The 19,893-nt window shown below is 35.5% G+C and overlaps 1 protein-coding gene across 1 annotated transcript in view; it reads left to right on the top strand.

Moving 5' to 3' along the window:
- Window positions 1-19,893, top strand: part of LOC126854127 (uncharacterized) — a 73,381-nt gene that overhangs the window by 31,583 nt on the left and 21,905 nt on the right. Inside the window, exons 2-3 of the mRNA XM_050600525.1 lie at window positions 18,234-18,363; window positions 19,504-19,677. Of these exons, the coding sequence (XP_050456482.1) occupies window positions 18,249-18,363; window positions 19,504-19,677 (289 nt within the window). The 5' untranslated portion in view covers window positions 18,234-18,248. The remainder of the gene's footprint in view (window positions 1-18,233; window positions 18,364-19,503; window positions 19,678-19,893) is intronic.

The following is a 19,893-nucleotide window of genomic DNA, read 5'->3' as shown; positions in this document are numbered from 1 at the left end:
GTAATTACTCTCGAAGCTCGCGTGCACTTCGTGGAATGTATCCGCAGTTATAAACGATTAGAGGATGATCCTCAGCCGCGAATACACCTTCGTAACCTCCATACAATTATCTCCGATTAGTTATCCTTTTTTTTTTCTTCTTTTCCACGCATTGATGTAAGTAACTACTTGACAAGCGTAAAAATTTAAGCAAATATGCACTCAAAGATCTCGCGGATCATATTGGAGAGCATTAAGGCGATCAGTCATAGTCACTCTTGACCGTTCAAACCTCCCTCTCATTAGTGTCAATGTTATTGAAGATTATGAACATGAGATTATCTCATATGATAGAGAGTCATTTAGGATCAATTGCACCAACTTTGATCAGTGTAAATGGATAGAACTAAAAGTTATAGATAAATAACAAATCGCTAGAATTGATCTATATGTATACCATATCTATAAGAAAATGGAGTTCAAAAGTTTATAAAATAGAATTACGTGGTCTAAGAATTTTATTTTTTATTGTAATAATTCAATCTCCGCATGATTTTTTATTACATAAATTACAATATCATAATTTTTTAATTTTACCGAAGAAAAAAAACGTTTGATAGAATATATAAATCTACACAAAAATTATACAACTTTTTATAACTTGAAGAAAGTTATTTTTATTGCCAGTTTTCATGTTTTAAATTAATTATGTATGTATTAGATGAGAAAGGTTAATGACAGATTTCACAATCGGTTAATTACCATATTTTTACTTTACATATACATGACAATAATCGCTTTTATTCGACAGAGGAGATATTCATGGAAATCAAAGTTTAATATGTGATCCTTTCTTTGTGCTCATTTTTGCTCGTATGCATTATCATTCAATGCGTAATAATAATGGGCCATGTATACCGGTTTACGTCTCGAAGAGAAACACCAATTATCGCGTCTATACAGCGAAATGAGAATGCGATCGCAAAAAAAAAAAAAAAATAATAATAATAATAACGGAAGAAAATAACGCGCGATCTCGCGATAATATCTTAATTCTTTGCGAGTACACGAAAGTCATTTCGTGTACCCAATTACGAACAGTTAAACGGAATGACGCGTGCTTTGTCGATGCTCCCGAATGGGATTTCGGGGAGATGATGTTGAGGAATCGAGGGTGTCGAGTCAGCGTATGTTGGTCATTAAAGTTCGCACCCCGCTCGCCATCGATCAAAATAAATCGCTCGCGAGTCCAGACCGACAATATCACCAAACTCTTCATCGTGTTAACTTCATAAGCGGAGGATCGCGGTGGATAAGTGGTTCTCGGAATAATTTACGAGCGTGCCCTTTTCGAACCGTGTTCAGTTGTCGACGTATAATGATGAATAAGTACATACAACGGCGGCGCTTATTGAACTGTTAAATCTCGAATATTGTCAAAAAAAAAAAAGAAGACATATTTATAAAACCACTATGCATGCGCTAATAAAATTAGTATCTTTAATACTAGACATCATTAACATGTTTTGACTAGACTAATCGATGAATTTTGGCTTATACCGCGTGGGTTGCATACGATCTATATTCTCGATATTCATAATTTTGCTTATAACATGTATATTAAATATTTATATTAAATATTAATATTAAATATTTAAATTAGTATTTATAATTAGTTAGCCCTCGAGTCGAGATAAAAAGACAAAGTGCGTACGTTCTATAATACAAGGATAGATATTCTCAGATAAATCATTAAAAACGTTCTCTCCCTTTTATTTTTCTTCTGGCACATATTTATTTCGCGCGATATTTTTCTCTATCCGTTTGTGCCGACAAGACGCTCACAGCAACAACGACGATACTTTTAGATCTTAAACATCCACGCAGTTGTACTCAATGTATACAAATTTATCGTAATGAAAACGTAAATGAGAAATCGCGACCATTTATAACACTATATTTGCGACGTGCCTATACATATACACATACAAATATGTATACTAAAATAAAGCATACGTATATGTAAACAATAACATTCTCTCCTCTCTCTCATCTTTTCGAGCAATGTTTATATTGTTATAATTATCATCTGTACACTTTTATACAAACCAAAAATGCTCACTGATATACATATGAGAATAGTATTTAGTTTATTATTTGAAAAAACTTTTGAAGAATAATAAAATATTCTTATACGTCGTGTTTAATTAGAAAACGCGAACAATCGTAAAATATGGCATATAGGAAATATAGAAAAGGACATAATCTCTATTTATCGAAAAACACATGCTATATTGACGTATCTATACATATTTTGCGAGACTTGCGATTTTCCACTCACATATTCTTTTATGTCAATTTTAACGGTGTCAAAAATAAATTTTTGTGCAATAACTACTCCATTTCTTTTAAAAACACATTCATTAGCGGTTTTGAAGAATTTGTATAATTGTGAACATTGAATGAAAATTTAGTTTATTTTTCTTAGATTATTATTTCAAGAAATTTGAATAGAAATATGCTATGAAATCGTAAAATTATATCATATATGTATATAGTAACATTTCATATTAATATTTTAAAAAGCAGAAAAATATTTGATTCTAAAAATTAGAAAGAAATATAATGTATATTTCTTCTCTTAAAAAATGCAAATATCTTTCAAGAGAAAAAAAATTGATATCAAACTTTGACAACTAAAGTCACATAACATGTGGCAGTCTGTACATTTCCCTTATCTGCATTCATAAAAATGTATACTTTACTTTATAAACCGTCCGCACTTAAAAAATAGCCCGAAGAGGTAAAGAAGAAATTACGGGAGATAAGTTTGATCCTCGAAATTTGTTGTCCCGTTTCACGGAAGCTGGGCTGACTCGTTTGGCGTTCATCGACGAGAAAATGTGATCGTTTCGATCGACGACGAGGACGAAATGCGTCGCTCTGCGAGATCCTCGCGCCCGATATCGGCAATTATTGCGGTGATCGATGGATGGATCGCGCGAAGATCGGCTTATCGGTCGTACGGAAACGATCGTGTGGAGAGGGAAAAGAAGGGGTGATAGAACGGGGCACCGATCTCGGGGTTCATTGCCACCGATTCTGACGGGGCCGATCGGGCCCCAGGTACGACCGTTAAATATTACATTCCCGTTCATTTACATACTTACTCGTGCATGTGCGTGCGTTATAAGGGCGCGGTCGCCGGCGACGCATTATAATTTAGCGCGCGCGCATAAGCGGCGATGATGATCGGTCGGCCATCGATAACGAATGGGGGAAGAAGGGTCCTGATTGAATAAACAGTGTTTAACCCTTCGCACGTCGGGACGATTGTTGCACGGAGGCAGGCGGTGAAGCGGCGTTTCTCGGTAACTTCCTATCGGCCGCACGAATCTACGCGTTTTCATCGACGATGGAATCGAGAAGACTGGAAGAAGTGTACTTTGTGATCTTTCAATTTTTTCTTATAAAACCATTTCTTCGGTGCAGTATCTCAAAAATATTCTACGGAATAAAACTAGATTGTTTTTTTTTTAATTTAAGACAATTATATACAAAGAGCAGCATGTTATGCATTTTTGAACAAAAAACTAAATATAAATATAAGATTAAAAAATATTAAGATATTAAAACATGAATAGAAAATATCTAAAATGCCGAAAAAATCAATTTCTAGCATCCTTAAAAAAATTCTAAAAATAATCAATTTTGTATACTGCTAAAATATTAAGTTCTTAATTAAAGAACAAACAAGATTCGCTTAAAGTGAAAGAGAAGGGAAAACACATTTTCCTACATTCTTTACGCTCTTCACGAGTAGTCTGTCGAATCATTGAAAAATAATAAATATTCTTGTCTCGCATCACCTTCTTCATCGCGACTCTTCTAGCACGCAGGTGTATTTAGACAGTACTCGCGTGTTCTCAGGTGTATTTAAACAGAGTCCGTTTGTATATCGCGTACGGATTTACACAGCACCTCTCGAGATTTTCTGGGAATAATTCCGTGCGGCTTCTAAAGAAGAAAGTAGGTAGGTAGGTAGGGATATTGTATTCGAGCATAGAAATGATTTGTTTGCACCTGTCGGACTGTCGCGAGACATGGGAGGAAGTCGACACGGGGAATCTCGGAGTTGACTCGAATCAAACCGTGAAACAAGTGAGAGAACTGGTCCTTAAACGGGCAAGGGATTCGAAATACTAGCTGAAGGGCCTCTCTAATCGAAGTGTGTTAGCGAACATCCAAGCTTCACCGTATATGCGATTAATAGTTAATTAGACATTAGACTAAATGATATTTTTTAATGAAAACACAAATTTTTCAAGAGTATACATTTTACTCAAACAGTCAATTATACGATATCTGAATTGGTCATAACTTGGATGAGATTCGGAAAGTCTCAGATATAAAGTCTGATATAGGTGCAATTAGTTTTTCTGCAAAAAGGACTTGTGCCATATAGCTGTTGAAGAATTAATTACCATTGTTACGTTCTTCACGTGCAATTTTTTTCTGATTCTTTCACAAGAACGAAGAACATATTTAATGCGTATCTCGAATCCCAATTCGTCGTCTCAAAAAAAAACAGCTTTCGTTTCTCGTGCAAGAAGCTCGGAAGGTTGAATAATGCATATGTTGGACGGCAGCCATGCGCAATTTTGCTGGGTGGATCTCTCGGACCGAACGAGAGGGATGTCCATTTAATTTATGTACGTTTAATATTTCGATGGGAAGGGAACCCCTCGCGCGTCCCTTTCCAGTTCCGCCCGGGCCTTATCAGAAGTTAAGCGGAGCGCACTAATTTGTATGATTGGATCATAAATCGCGAAAATCGAGACGCTGCCCTAGCGCGCGGGGGTCCTGCGTGTACGTGTCTCGGACCCATAATTCGAATCGGTTTAAATTCGCCATTACGGTCTGTTTATCGCCACCCCGGTCGATCGCGTTAAATCATGGCACCGATCGCGCGTTCGTGATTCGAATTACGCGCTCGTACTTTTACATTAAATTAATTAACATTGACATATTTATTGCTTCCTCTTCCATCGTTCGGGAAAATCGTACGCCAGGAATAATGTTTGTCGAACATCGTGAAAAATATTAATATTTTTTGAGTGTATTACTTTGACTTTATAACTGAGTCAGCATTGCGATTCGAATCTCCAGCGAAATTGTGTGGTATCGATGCTTAATTCAATTTCCTTGGCGTTTAAAAGAGTCTACTTTAGTATAAAGATTGATAAATTTTAAAAGTTTTTTTGAAAAATATTAAAGATTGATCGTTTTGACATTTTACACGTGTTTTTCTTGTTTAAATATTATGTCAATATTTTTAAGCTTTTTTTTATCAATAAATTTGGCTAATTTTATTCTGCAGGATATTTATGAAATGAATCTAATTTCACTAGAGAAAAATGAAATTCAAAAATGACAAAGTAGTGTCATTTTAAAATTAGTACCCCTAAAAAGATGTTTTCTTTTATTTAAAACAAATTGAAGTTATTTGGCTCATTAGTTTTCAAGATATGTGTCACACTAATTTTGAAAAGAGTATTTTGACGAAAACGCGTTTAAAGTTTTGCACTTGAAAATCCGCTATTCTATTGAAAGTCTTAACTCTATCAATTTCATAAAATTTTCATTAAAATTTTAAAGAACATATTCTTTACATGATGAACATCATACTTTCAAAAAATGTAAAAAATCAATTTTTTTAAATCTTAAGATAGACTGAGACCTTCATTAATTCGCACACTCGTTAATTCTACGTCCCCGTTAAGTCCCGTTCTTTCGTATTAAATCAATAAAGCACGCACGATGCCATCTCCTCTTGGGATAACGTCGGGTAGGATTCTTTGGAGGATTCGAAATGATATATCGAATGTGTCTGGCGTTGCTTTTAATTCGCTTTCGGGAGGACGACGAGACGCGGGACGGAAGTGCGTGATCCGAGACGGACGCACGTAGCTGGTTGCAGGCGGTGCAGCAAGATGCCGACTTGATTTGCGATACGGCCGGCTCGCAAGTGGTATTATTATGGACTGTAAAGCATTCGCCAAGCTCGAAAAATCATCGTGCACTGCGAGCGAGGCGAGATATTTGATCGTTACGGCTCGCAAAAGTCCGTTCGCATTCGACTGTACGCACGTATAGATGCCAAAGCGAAAGAGGGCTAATAAATTTGGCAAACAGTATTGTATCTAGACCAAAATCAACTTGGCCGCGGGTGTCGCGGAAGAAAAGAAAATATTGCTCTGTCCGCATGCCTCGCACATCAAAATATTTGCATATCAATGTAAATATAAAATTTATTTCGACTTCTTTCGCTATCATGCTACCACTAGTATATTATAGATAATTACCGGAATTTCTTTTTCTTGCATTCTTTTAGATAACGTACCTATCTGTATTTATGTATAATATAACATGCCTATCATAGAGAGAAGAATATTGCTGATATTACAAAGTATCATTTCTTAATATCGCATAATTTTTATATTATATTATTATACATATATTATATTTTTTATATTATTTTTATATTATTATAATAATTAATAAAGTAATATTATAAAATAATAGAGCGCTTTTTTTTAAGTTTCTTTATGAACAGCCATTGTAATAAACGTTAAATCTAATATATCGAAGAATATAGTGTTACATCTGTGTCTGTAATTTTAAGCCATACATATATATTTTAAATCAGAAAATATGCACATTTTTTTTTTGGAATTGTCATTCTCTCCGGAAAAATTGCCAATGGAATTTCTCTTTTTTCGATTAAAATGTCAGAGGAGATCGAAGATGATAGACAATACTTCGATCGTGATAGAGACGGCAGTATCGACATTTGTTCGTGACGTTATAAAATAGGAGGTATAATCGTGAATTGGCAGTTTCCACGCGGACGCAATATTGTCTGATCGAATCTCGATGCTAAACAAATCAGCTCAGGTCATCGGCATCGAAAATCGTATCGAACGAGGTTGCGAGTCGGCTGGCGAAGAAGTAGTACCTGGCGAAGTCAAACGGCGGCTTCGCGTCTTTATTAAAGGGACCGAAAGAAGCTTGAGATAGCTCGGAACTCTTTCGCTTTCTTCGTGTGTGCGAAAATCAAGTCTGATACAAAAGTGGGCCGAAGTTAATCTCACGTTGAACAGAACTCATTATCGATGCAATTATCGATTTTGACATATTTATGCCAATTCAAAAAAGTTCAAGAAAATAAATTATTTAGGTGGCAAAAAATATTATATTATTACGTTATTTGTTATTTATATTTTTAATTTATTGTATGTATATTTTAGTTATTTTATATTATTTTTTAAATTATTTTTATATTATAATAATTAGTTAAAAAGTATTGGATGAAAAGTATTGTGTTACTTGTATATGCAGATCTAAACGTTTGAAAATTTTTTCGTTTTTTATTATTCAAGTAATCTACAATCTTTTTTTCCAAGATACTTGATATGGATGGATTAATTTTTGCTATTCGAAAGTAACTCTGAAGGACGTTTGTATAAATAACTGTTGAAAAATGATATCTCTATTCGACGTAGCTCATTTGTGTCACTCGTAACTTAATATACCGTTAGCTAATACGATCGAAGAATCGCCTCTACAATGGAATGTTATTTACTTCGCTAGTCGATCTTCGATAATCATCGAGCATATGAAATCAGCTGAAATCACCGAATTTATGAGCGCGAGAAAAAGATAAAAGAGTGACAGAGAGAGAGAAAGACCTGACATATTTATTTAAACATAAATATGAAACATAATAAATTTGCCACACAACGCGACGATTTGCCGAACCAGTAAGTGAATTTCTGATAAAGCAATTTGCGAAATTTACAAGCGTAATGCGATAAATAGCGGTCATCCATTTTTTTTTCGCGACTGCCGGTCGTTCGATTTTAATATTAGCGTCATTCTTTCTTCGTGGCAATGTGTTTAAAAGAAAGATTTATAAAATAACGGTACAGGAGAATATATACAGTATATGCGAACTGCACGATGTCTCACATAGAAGTATATTACCACAGATGGTTGAGGAGTCTTTGTATCGGAATTTTTAGATTCTCCGCTCATAGGATATAGTAACCGCACACGTTGCACCTTATCGGCATCTATTTAATCTCCGTCTCGAGTAATCATCCGTATATCCACAGTCAATTTCGGATCGTCTCACTTGCTGACACGTGCTGTTTCATTTCGTGACGTGTCAATGGTCTATGTATCATTTATCGAATCGCTTTGCGATTTTACGCTTATTGTCGGCTCAACTTCCCTCTCTCTTCACTTCGATAATCACACTAGAACCGACAGAAAAGCTTTTATTTTTCATCGTCTCGCTGAAAAAAAAATCTTTGAATGATCTCTGGTCCATTAAAGATTCGAGTTTGCGATTATTTCAAATAAATAATTACACGGGTTTAGATTAAGTTACTCTATGTACGAAAAAAGGGTTGGTTTGGTTCCTCTTTTTAATTTACGAAGCGCTAAAGTTCTTTTATAAATAAAAGAATAATTACCGCACAGCTTGTTCCTTCAGGCTATCGTGCTTGTTATTTTTTAATTTGATAATATTAACATAAATTGTGATTAAATTTGCAAGAATTAAATAAAGATAAATCTAAGAAATAAATAAAAATTTTGGATACAAATAAAAATAAATTTTGATACAAATATATAAATTCGGAAATAAATTTTGACTAAATAAATAATAGGGTAAATAAATATGAATATAAATATAAATAAATGCGATAAATTTGGACACATTTATCCCTAAATACAGTTAGTCGCACTTGCTATGTAAATCAAAGAGATGTGTCATTAGTACAGCGTGTTAAGAAATCGCGCGAGGAATCCCGGCACAGGACTCGTAAAATTCGCCACCCTAAAGCGCTTAAGAGGCAGGAGAGGAAGGGGATTAAGATGAATTTTTATAGCATTCTATCTCGGCGCGATGCGACTCACTCGGTCCTGGATTGTCGCCCAGCTTTTATCGTCGTTAAGAGCTTCGTTCTTCTCTTTTTCCTTCTCTTTTTTTTTTTCCCCTCTTAACCAACCGATATGGCGCGCGGAAAAGAGCGAAGAACGAGGAGACGACAAGGGGGCTGCCGTGACGACGAAACGACATCGACGCCCCTCATGGGACTACGAAATTACAGCGTAGGAAGTATGGTGAGGCAACGGTGAATTCGTCTCTCGAGGGAAAAGTACGAGGCCCCGTCGCGATTAATCAAATAATACTGTTATAAAAAATTTTTTTTTAAATAATGTATATTTTTAATTTGTACAAAACAATGTTATTATAGTTGAAAAAAAGGTTATAAATATTTTTTTGAAATGTCATACAAAATAATTGTTTTATATTCTTACAAAAATAAATGGAAAAATAATTTTAAGTATAAAAGCTTTATTTTTAAGAAATATTTTAACAAAAAAAAATTTTTTAAATAGTTGTTCCAATTTCCCACAAAAATAAAATTACAAATTTATTAAAAAATTAAAAATTTGAAAATTGATACATGGCTCATCACCACATATTGCGATTAATCAAAACTGTCATCAGATGTGTAGCCTTTGACGCGAGGAATCGCGCTGAGAATGACAAGAAGGTTTGCGTGCTGCCGGAGATCAGTAGTTTTGTTAAATGTTCGCATTGACGTGTAAAGTACCGTCGTTGATTCTACGTGCTTTTATTCGCGGGCGATTGGTATATGGATCGACAGTTTTCGTGAGAAGCGTAACACGCCGCGGGCTAGAGCTGTTCAGAATTTCGAAGCCGGAAGAACGCGCGTGGTGATCCTTCGGAGGATCTTATTTCGCGAATTCATCATTTAACTGTCTATGTGACGGACTCTGCGATATTGATAATGATTCCGATAATGAATCTGCGATTGTAAGTACCTTTCGAGAGATCCTCTTATTCGGAGACAGGTAATTATGTCGGTCTCTCTCTCTCTCTCTCTCTCTCTCTCTCTCTCTCTCTCTCTCTCTCTCTCTCTTCTCTGCTACCACAAATAGTTAAAGTGTTGTATTGTACGGCAATTTTTTTGCTGTTTACCGTACAAGCAAATTTATCGAATTTCATCGACAGATGTCTAAACGGGAAGTCACGTCAAACAAGAGTCATGTCATGTCAAACACAAGTTTCTCTCGCTTATTGCAGTGAAGCTTAACAGATTTGCCGTAACAGATGCCTTTGGAATTTCAATTAATAATAATTAAAAAATGATTGTATGTAACTAACTCTTAGATTCCTTCCCCGAAAGTTGATTACATGCAATAATCATTTCGATATGTCGAAATGTCTCGTATCATTAAAAGGTATTTAAAAAAAAGAGAGAATATATTTAAAAAAATATATAAATTTAGTAATTGCAATTTATGTATTTATTTATATATGTATATAATATTCTGTATATGTATACATATAATTTTCTATTAATAAATTTCTATAAATAAATTTTTAAATTTACATATACATAAATAATCTAATAATAATAAAACTTATTAATAATTATAATGCTATAAAATAATAAAAACAACCAATAAAAACCAATAAAATTAAATAATAAGGATAATGAAATAAAAAACAGAAATATGCGAACGTGCATCATGCTAGTTTTTGCTACATAAATTACAACTATAATATTTGTTATGCACGGTTTATTCGTTGCAAATGGTTACACTCAAGATCCATTATAATCACTGTCGATCGACGCGGTCGACTGGTCGGAGCTGGAAGGAGGTTCTTAAAACACGCGATCAACTCTCGCAAGATTGATGCGGTAGCCGGCAATATTGCCGTTGCACGCCCACAATTTGTCGGTCGGGTATTTATCGTAAACGCCGCTGCGTCTCTTTAACAATGTTAACGCGCCCATCCGCAGAGAGAGAGAGAGAAAAAACGCGGCATAAATTCTTGCAGATATTCGCAATAAAATAAACTTATATCGAAATGTTGGCCCCGCCGCAACGAATCGGTATGATACGTCATTGATTCGACTCGATCGCACTCGATCTGACGCTGCACTTAACACGTGCATTATGCAAATCACAAAATCCGGGCCAACGTGCATAATATGCAAATCCCATCGATACCGAATGTCAATGCAGTTGTTCCACACGAAAGTCGACACATGAGCGGATTATGCCGAAATGATCGATATATCTTTATTAAACGATCTCAAAAGGAGACTCATCACTGACATTTATGCAATTTCAAAGAGGTTTAAATATTTTTAAATACTTTTTTATTAAAAAAAAGAATAGAATAGATAGATTTTATTACATGAATCGAGCATCAATTTATTCCAATGTGTTTTGATGAAATAAAAGTTGTGGAATATTAAAATAAATAATAAATAATATGTATGTGTGTGTGTCCACCGTGTGAAACGTTTGAAACTTATAGAGATGTTATCGGTGAAGAGAAAGAAAGAGTCGAGTGCTCGACTCGAGAGGTTGTACTGACGCGACGAAGGTTCAAACGTACATTTCGAGCGCATCTGTCATTATAGGCGTGAGATGACCGAGAAATTGATTCTGTCGGAATAGGAAATCAATATCTCTATCATCGTCAAGCTGGGATTCAATCATCTTCCGTCATAATGCAAGGGCCATTAGTCATTTAATTCCTAGGAGTCTGCATGATGAAGATCTATAAGAGACAATTTGAAATGGCCACGCTATCGTGTCCTTGGAATGTCTATAATTTGTCAATAAAAATATCGCTTGAAAATTTTTACCATTTTTACAAGATTAGATGTTTTAAAAGACACGCATGTGTTTCGCTTCAATTTTTCTCTTTCCTTTTTTCCACAATAAACGAATTAAAATCGCCGATGTTATCACCGCTGGGATTAAGTTTATAGAGATTCCACGGAATCACCAACGTGTGATAAACACCGAACCGCGAAGGAATTTACGACCGAGTCTCTGCTCATTTCGTCGCGCTTTCTTAATTAAGGAGAGATCCGTATGTAACGATATTATTTAAAAGCGAGAGAGCGCAGTGAGGGGAGGGGGGGGGAGGGGAGTTAGGGAGGGACGACGCGATTTATCGTTATTTATCCCTAATTGATCGCCGTTTATGTTTTATTAAACTCTTGTACACCGCCGTGACTTGCGTGAGATTGAAATCATGCGTGAGTAAGTGCGTTCAACGAGACGTGCGTTCGCGCGACGCATCCGTCACCGAGCGAGAGGACACCTTTCGCGGCCTCCGTCTGAGAAACAGGTTGCCTTGGGAGGTACAACGACTCGAAGAAACATGGGATTCCGAGCCGAAACAAGTCGAAAGAGGGGAAAAAAGGCTCGCGACGGGGCAGAGGAACGGCGGCAGAGACGGGGGATGAAGACGCGGAAAGCGTATTATGCATAGTAACGATCTATTTAAAAGCGGACCGGCAAAGTCGTCGGCAATTAATTAGACACTTTTGGACAATTTAATTATCGACTTTTACGAGCCGTGAGCGCGAAAGGGGGCAACGCCCCTTCCGCGATCGAATCCCACGAAAGGAATGCCGAAATAATCGTCGATATCGGGAGGAATCATGTATTAAAAAACAGCTGTGCCTGAATAAAAATGCAACTTCTTTAATTGCACGAAAACAATTCTTCTCGATCGAGGAAGAAAAAGTCTGTTGAAAATAAATAAGCTACGATTTATGATAATTTGGCGAAGAGGAAAATCTAATTTATAATATATCTCAGGAATATCTATAAAATGATTAAAAAATGTATCTTATGACACACCTTCGTACCATCTCGTTTATCTTTATTTACGACGATAATATGTTAAATTTTACATTTTCATCGTCGTATAATAAAAAAAAGCAAAATAAAACTTTGTGTAAATTTATATTCATAAAATTCAAGTTACTACCCGGCGAAATTATGCAGGCAAAGCTTATCAGAGAACGATAATATAAAAAATAAATTGCATCAATTTTTTGAACAGTAATCGGACCGCGCGTCAATTGATATTCTTGCCTGATTAGGCATCGAGATTCGATAGCGTAACGTTATCGAAAAATTTCATACATTATGATGCCATATAGGTGTATATGCAAATCTTCAGAGCTCGCGCGCAATCATTAAACCTTGTATCAATGTCATCATCGAAACATAAATTCTTATACGCGATCTATTCCGCTAACAGAAGAGAAATTTCTGCGTCTTGCGAAATTTTAATGCTCGCAAAGGCTATTGGTTACAATAAACACGGCAACGATGACATAATACCATAATGACGATAATGGATATCCGACAGATCAACATTTCAATCAATTATTTGGCTATTTTATCTCGAAAATTATCGTTCTTAAATACGGTGATCTTCTCATAGGAAAAATATTTTTGCAGAACATTTGTGTTCCTAAGTATAATTCTTTTTAACAGATTAAAAGTTTGACAGTCTATTTTTTCATCGTTATTTTTCTATCTTGTAACAGATAATTAATCATTTCTAGTATTTACGAAACAAGTTATGTTTTTCAATTTTCTGCCAATTTTCCATTTTCACTGTAAAAGAAAAAAAAAAAAAAACTGTCTGAAACTTCAAGTCACAAATAAAGTTTCTGCAGCTTTTTTGCAGACATACTATCTGAATTTTTAGACACTCTCTTTTAAACTTTTAAAGAAATTCTGATAATTAAGACAGATTGTCTGAAATTTCTTTTACATTCTGAAAGATCTGAAAATTCAGACAAAAAGTATCTGAATTTTTAGAAAATTTTTTATAGTAAAAATTTAAATTAACTTGTTGTTAAACTCGCAAAAGAGAAACGAAAACTCAAAAAGTGGTTTTTATATCGTCGCCTTTAAAAGGTTGCTGTTCATATTTCGGCGCAATGATGAGGAGAACTGAAGGAATCGCACGGAATACTAATGCACTGCTCTTTTCGTGGCGATGGCAATTGCGAGAGCACGCGAAACGCCGCTATTAGCATTGGGTTCGCGTGTATTTATGCGATAACGGGGTTTCGTTTATACATATATCCCGTGTGTTACAATCGCCGTCGACGGCGGCGAGGTTTCGGGCCTGGATCCCGAATCTACGTCCGTCTGTGCACGTCAATAATTTAAGCACGATAATTTTTACATTAAAACACACACGGATACCGCTATTTTTAGGCTGAAACCGATTCCCGCTCTTCTCGTGCGATATTAATTGCACTGCATAAAGTACGATGTGTATATCCATATAATGTCGCTGTTATATTTGTGTGAGTGAAAGCTATCTTAATTTTTTCCTCTCAATAGCAATCGAGAAAGTGCCTTTAAGTGGTCTCGGTAGTCACTTTTAACATTCTTTGAAAGTAAAATGTGTATGTGATTGAATTTTGTTAGATTTCCGAATAAATTAACTCTTTACGAGACGTTGCCTCGTAACACTTTTACTGGAAAATTATTTTATTTTTACTACGGTGATTTTTTCGTAAATTATCATAATGGATATCGGAGAATTTATAATACTCTCGAGCTTTATTTCAGATAATAATCAATCCAAATTGGCTCTTAATCGCAGATTTTTAAACACAGATTATCTCTTTCGCATAGTAGACTCTATCACCGAATCTCTTCGAATCCACCTATAAATTCAACATCGATGAAAAACTGGCTTCTTCGACATTTATGTCACCATGTCTAAAAGTCATTGCTTTCTATCATTATTTCGCGATCATTTCGTTTATCGACCGTGACTGTTGGCACTATTATGAAATAACTCTATGACATATGAACACGTATCTACCTATGCAGTTCGCACTATCTAAATCACTATAATTTGTCGATTGAAAATAGGTGCGTGCACAAATTGGTTGAATTGCACGGCACATCGAGCGGGAACGACGCATCTTCTTATTTCTAAATTTTAGACGCAGTTCGGATCGCATAAAATTATAGAAGTTACTTGGATAAAAGAGGAAATGTATGCTTTTGTATCTTTATTATTTTATAAGCGCACTCGAAGACACGAATAATTTGCCGCTGATCAAAAGCTAGATAGTAAAATCTTCATTAGCAAAAAGTCGCTTTAGGCAAGAGTAGCAATAATGTTTCACATTATTAGGTATATTATTGATTAACATTATTCAGAGTTTAAATAATATTATTAAGTTAATTATTAAGAACTTTAAAGTCTACTTTAAAGAGTTTAGAAAATCGAATATCTTTTTTTACATTTTCTGAAGACGAAATGTAAAGAATATGTCTTTCAAATTTTATTAAAAAGTTTAATTTTAAAGATGATACAAAAAAAAAGACTTTTTATGCGAGAATTCTCTACAATCGTCTCGCTAGATTAGTGCCACAAGACAAGATGCTGAATGTGAAAAAACGCGTTCCGATATTACGCAACGGTGATGTTCGGACGAAAGAAATTCGAAGGATAGCTCACGTATCCGGTAAAGAGCCGACCACAGGTATATTATATCTATCGTACGTTGAATCTCCTTGGCGGGTATAATGCGTGCTTTAGAGGACGTCGTTTATGTCTCGTGCGAGCATCAATATAAATTGCACGCGCGCGCGCGCGCTTACAAGACCGGATCAATAGAGCAAGAAATACCGGCGGGCAAGGAGCTTAACGTTATGCGCAATCGAGCTGATGGCACGCGTAAGATAGCACGTGTGCGCGTTGAAACGTGCAGAACGCAAATCAAACGTCTACATCTGGTGCAGGTGTTGACGGACTGTAAAGAGGTACATACGGAAAAGTCTTGTACTTCCTGCCAAGTCGCATTAACTCATTATTTATGGATGTTTTGGTTTTACAATAATAGCAAAAAGCTGTCAAAATTTAAAAAAAAAAAACGTTTCTTATGTTTATATTGTTTGAAAAATCAAATAAATAAATCCGGTTTATAAAAGGAATTAAAATATCACAGAATAATATAGTTTTTAACGCCTTTTTTAACATCTGATAAAAAGAAGATAGTTGTAATGCTAGCATCTTCCTTATTCAAATGTGTTATACGGTATCGGCAATAATTTCGGCAATCAATAGAATAATGTATTAGCATCCCATTAAAGCGTCAATCGGTAGAATTTGTATAATTTAATACGTTTGAATTTTTGGAACAGTATCGCTATTGAAATCGCGCTTATTTAGAGGAGCAGTGACGTTTATGATTTAGAGAGATTTATAGACATTGGGACCAAGAGACGATTTTTTAAATCAGCGACTACTTAAAATCCATCAAATTTCTTCCTCCAAGTGTCTTGCGTATTCGATCAGCCATCGAGAAACATTGGTAGTTTGTTTGCTTTACACGAATTTCCGAAAAATACTGTAATGAATTCCGAGACGAGAATCTATTGTTTTTACAAATACATTTGATGAGACAGATGGTGAATTCATAATTCACTTAACAGACTTATTTATCCCGAACTTAAAATTTTTTTAATAGACTAATCTTGTTCTAATGCCTGATTCTTACACGAAAAATGTCACTTATATCTGTCTAAAGGAGAAAAAAAATTTTCTGTCAAAGCTACACTTTTTTTATCGTCGTTTTCTCCATCAACTAAGAGGCATTTAAGTGTAATGTCAATGTATGTAATTTCAAGATGAGCAAAGATGGATAAAGAGAGGGAAGAAGAGAGAAAATTTAATCAAAGTGCAATCCTGTGCACGAGTGCAATACGAAAGATGCGAAAGTCTCACCGTTAATAAATTATTAACACAATTTCGTCGAGAGCGCGCGGTATAATTACCGCGCACTCGTTAGCATTTACCCGCGCTAAGATTCAATAGTCGGACTTTGGACGCGATTCGATATTAATATAATCACGATGTGGCATTAATAATTTCCGACATCTGCCGTTGTGGAGATCCCTTAAGCGTGAAGATTATTATGAAAGAGTGATTACGCACGTTGTAGGTGAGTAAAACTAATCATTTACAACGCTTATTAAATTTCTCAAAGACAAGCGGATCGTGCGATGTAAATGATTATTATAAGTGAAAGATTCGAGCTCTTTAATTGAATTTTAATAACACGCTGCACAAAATTCAAAGAGTAACAGAATTTTTACATTTTTCTTATTTTGTCATGCGCTTTTTTTAGCGCCGATTTGCATAAAAGATTTACATTTAAGGACGCGATAAACAGCGAGATTAAGCAGATGTCAAATATCTCATTTCGTCATTTTGAAAAAAAGAGTAGAGGCACGTCGATAACGGGCCTCTGATTAATAATGACGATCGTGTCCTTTTTTTTTCCAGTCAGACAGACATACATATCCATCTCATTCTCGCGTCTCGGATTCTTGCGGCAGAATTTCCGAAATTGCGGTTGCGCCTGTCGTTGGAGACTAATGAAATTATTCAGATGACGAGGCGTAATCATTGGCCAGCGATTTATCACTCGCGCGAGAGAGGAATTAGAATATATAATCAAGCCCAATATAGTTGCGACTTATTTTGACAATTAATATGATTTGACAGGAATTGACAGAACTCTCGGCGAACATCGTCTTCGAAAAATCGAAAATCTATTATGATGATGATTATAATGATAAAAATTTAATTCTTGCATTTCTTGTAATTTATTAATTCGGAAAAAAAAAAGATGGATTTGTGCCTCGTGAATTTCTCGCAAACTACATCCAGCATGTACCAACATCTATTATGAAATATAAAAAACGCGGGAAACATCGAAGATTCGATTCTGTGTACGAAGGCCCTGGGGTTAATTGCAATTTTACTTAACGACCGTAATCATAACACTTCACCAACCGGTTGTATACCAAAGAAATTCAAATTATTACCTTAATGGTTAAATGATTCTAATGGCTAAATTAATATCCTTTCAATTTTCGCGTGTATTTCTACGCTTCTTCATGCTTGTACGTCGCGTGTGAGCGATCTTCGAGCAAATATATAAGAAGTCCATCATATCGCTATTGCATGTAGATAATTAATTCATTAACGTAACGAAAAAACATACGAGAAAAAAGTTTCTTTTATATCTCATTTGCTTTACATATCTCTACATATTTTTCTCGCGATAACCATTTTTTATGTGCGTGAAATTCCGTTGACAAATACGTGTTTATGACTGAGCGATGGAAATGAAAGTTTCTTGCATAATTTCATGGGATTAAAAGCGATCATTAATAATGATCTTGGAATTTTCCACGACGCGAAACTCATAAAACTCCCGCTCTCTTTTTTTTTCTCTCGTTGTCAATTTCATTTACGATCTACATTTATTTATTTATCTTTGCAGAATGCTGTGGGGAAGATGCGTTCTCTAGCTCTCGTTCTCGCGAGCTGCTTCTACTTCCTGCAAATCGTCATTCGCTGCCAGGAATTGTCAGTCATCAGGCACTCCGATGGCGATATTTTTACCATCGAAGGTAAATACGTGTACATTTTTTATAATATCATTATAATTATCATCACCCATGCTTTCTGCAATCTGCGAAAAAACAAATCAAATTTGAAACGACGATTAAACAAATCATATCGAGAATGGCGGCAATAGCTAGATGAATGTAAAAAAAATTTCTTGCTTCTTTTCTTCATCGACGCCTCAATTCTATCTATTCGATTTGTCTCGCGATGCGGTGGAAATGATGACATTACGATGCGTTGCGTATCGTTGCGTTTCGATTCGCGTGATTTTCCGGTACACGGAAGCTGTGTGCAAAGTGTGATGATTTGAGAGCGACGATTTTGTGCCCACAAATTGTATGACACAAGCGCGCGCTACACGCGAAATAAAAGGACGCTCGTAACGGATTAACCGTGAAATTACGATGTAACGGTTTGACAGCTGTCCGACCTGTCTTTGCTCGGCTGGATTATACAGCGTGTCCCGACGAAACGTGCGACAGTTCATATGTCACCTTTTTCGACAATCTCGCGTTATCAAGAGATCCACGCTCCACGTGAACCACGTTACACGCACGAGCAACTTGTCGATTTTCGAGAAATTGGTTGATTTACCGTTAACGTTAATGATGATTTATTTTAATGCGCGACAAGAACAACGAGTGATGACTGAAAACAGAGAAATAAAAATTACAGTTGGATATAAAATTAAATAAATAAAGATTCAATTTTAAAATCCAACCAAGGAAATATTGCAGATTGATAACCGTGCATATTTTTAACCGTGTTAAAATGTAACCTGATATATTTAATTAATTTTATATATTCACATTTTTGCTTAGAGAAAAAAAATCTATCTATATGTGTGTGGAGATTTTTCTCAAAAATAGTGCGCAATGCAAAATTAATAAACAAATTTTTAAAAAGTTACATATGTAAAATTATTACACTTTCTTGGAAAAGCAAAATGTGATTATTTTCGCTGAAGATCAGTGAAATCTTTAATGATCTTCGGTGAAATCTGCTTTAATCGGTAATTCATTTTAAGAGAGTAGATTAAAATCGAATATGTTGAGTTTTAAAAATAAAAAACCACGATCTATATAAAATAATCACGTAAGATACGTGTCGCGAGATAAAGTCGTTTATAAAACTTGTTACAGGTTCCTGTACAGAAGCCTGTACAGTACTCAGCAGCGGCACCGCCAGCCCTTACTCCCGTAGTTCCTCGAGTTCCTCGAGCCTGCTTGTACCGAACAGTTCCTGCACGTGCCAATGTAACTTCGATTTGCCAATATTTCGGGAGGATCTTCACATATGCGTCAACGATATCCACGGTAAAGTATAAAAATTCTTAAGGCCCTAATTATGAAATCATTCGCTACGGAGCAAGTGGCAACTCATTGCGCGAACGTTAATGATTTCCGATTGCACCTTCCGTTACTTCCTCTTGACCAGCTGGTCTAAATCGAGCAAAAGCGTTCGCGCACAGACGGCGGATTTATCCAGCTAATTCTCGTGGATTTAGTTCGTCGTCGCGAATCACAGCGGTA

Source organism: Cataglyphis hispanica, chromosome 13 (assembly GCF_021464435.1).
Source record: "Cataglyphis hispanica isolate Lineage 1 chromosome 13, ULB_Chis1_1.0, whole genome shotgun sequence".
NCBI classification, from domain to species: domain Eukaryota; kingdom Metazoa; phylum Arthropoda; class Insecta; order Hymenoptera; family Formicidae; genus Cataglyphis; species Cataglyphis hispanica.
Note: the sequence above shows the minus strand (reverse complement) of the source record. Positions and strands in the feature narration are given on the sequence as shown.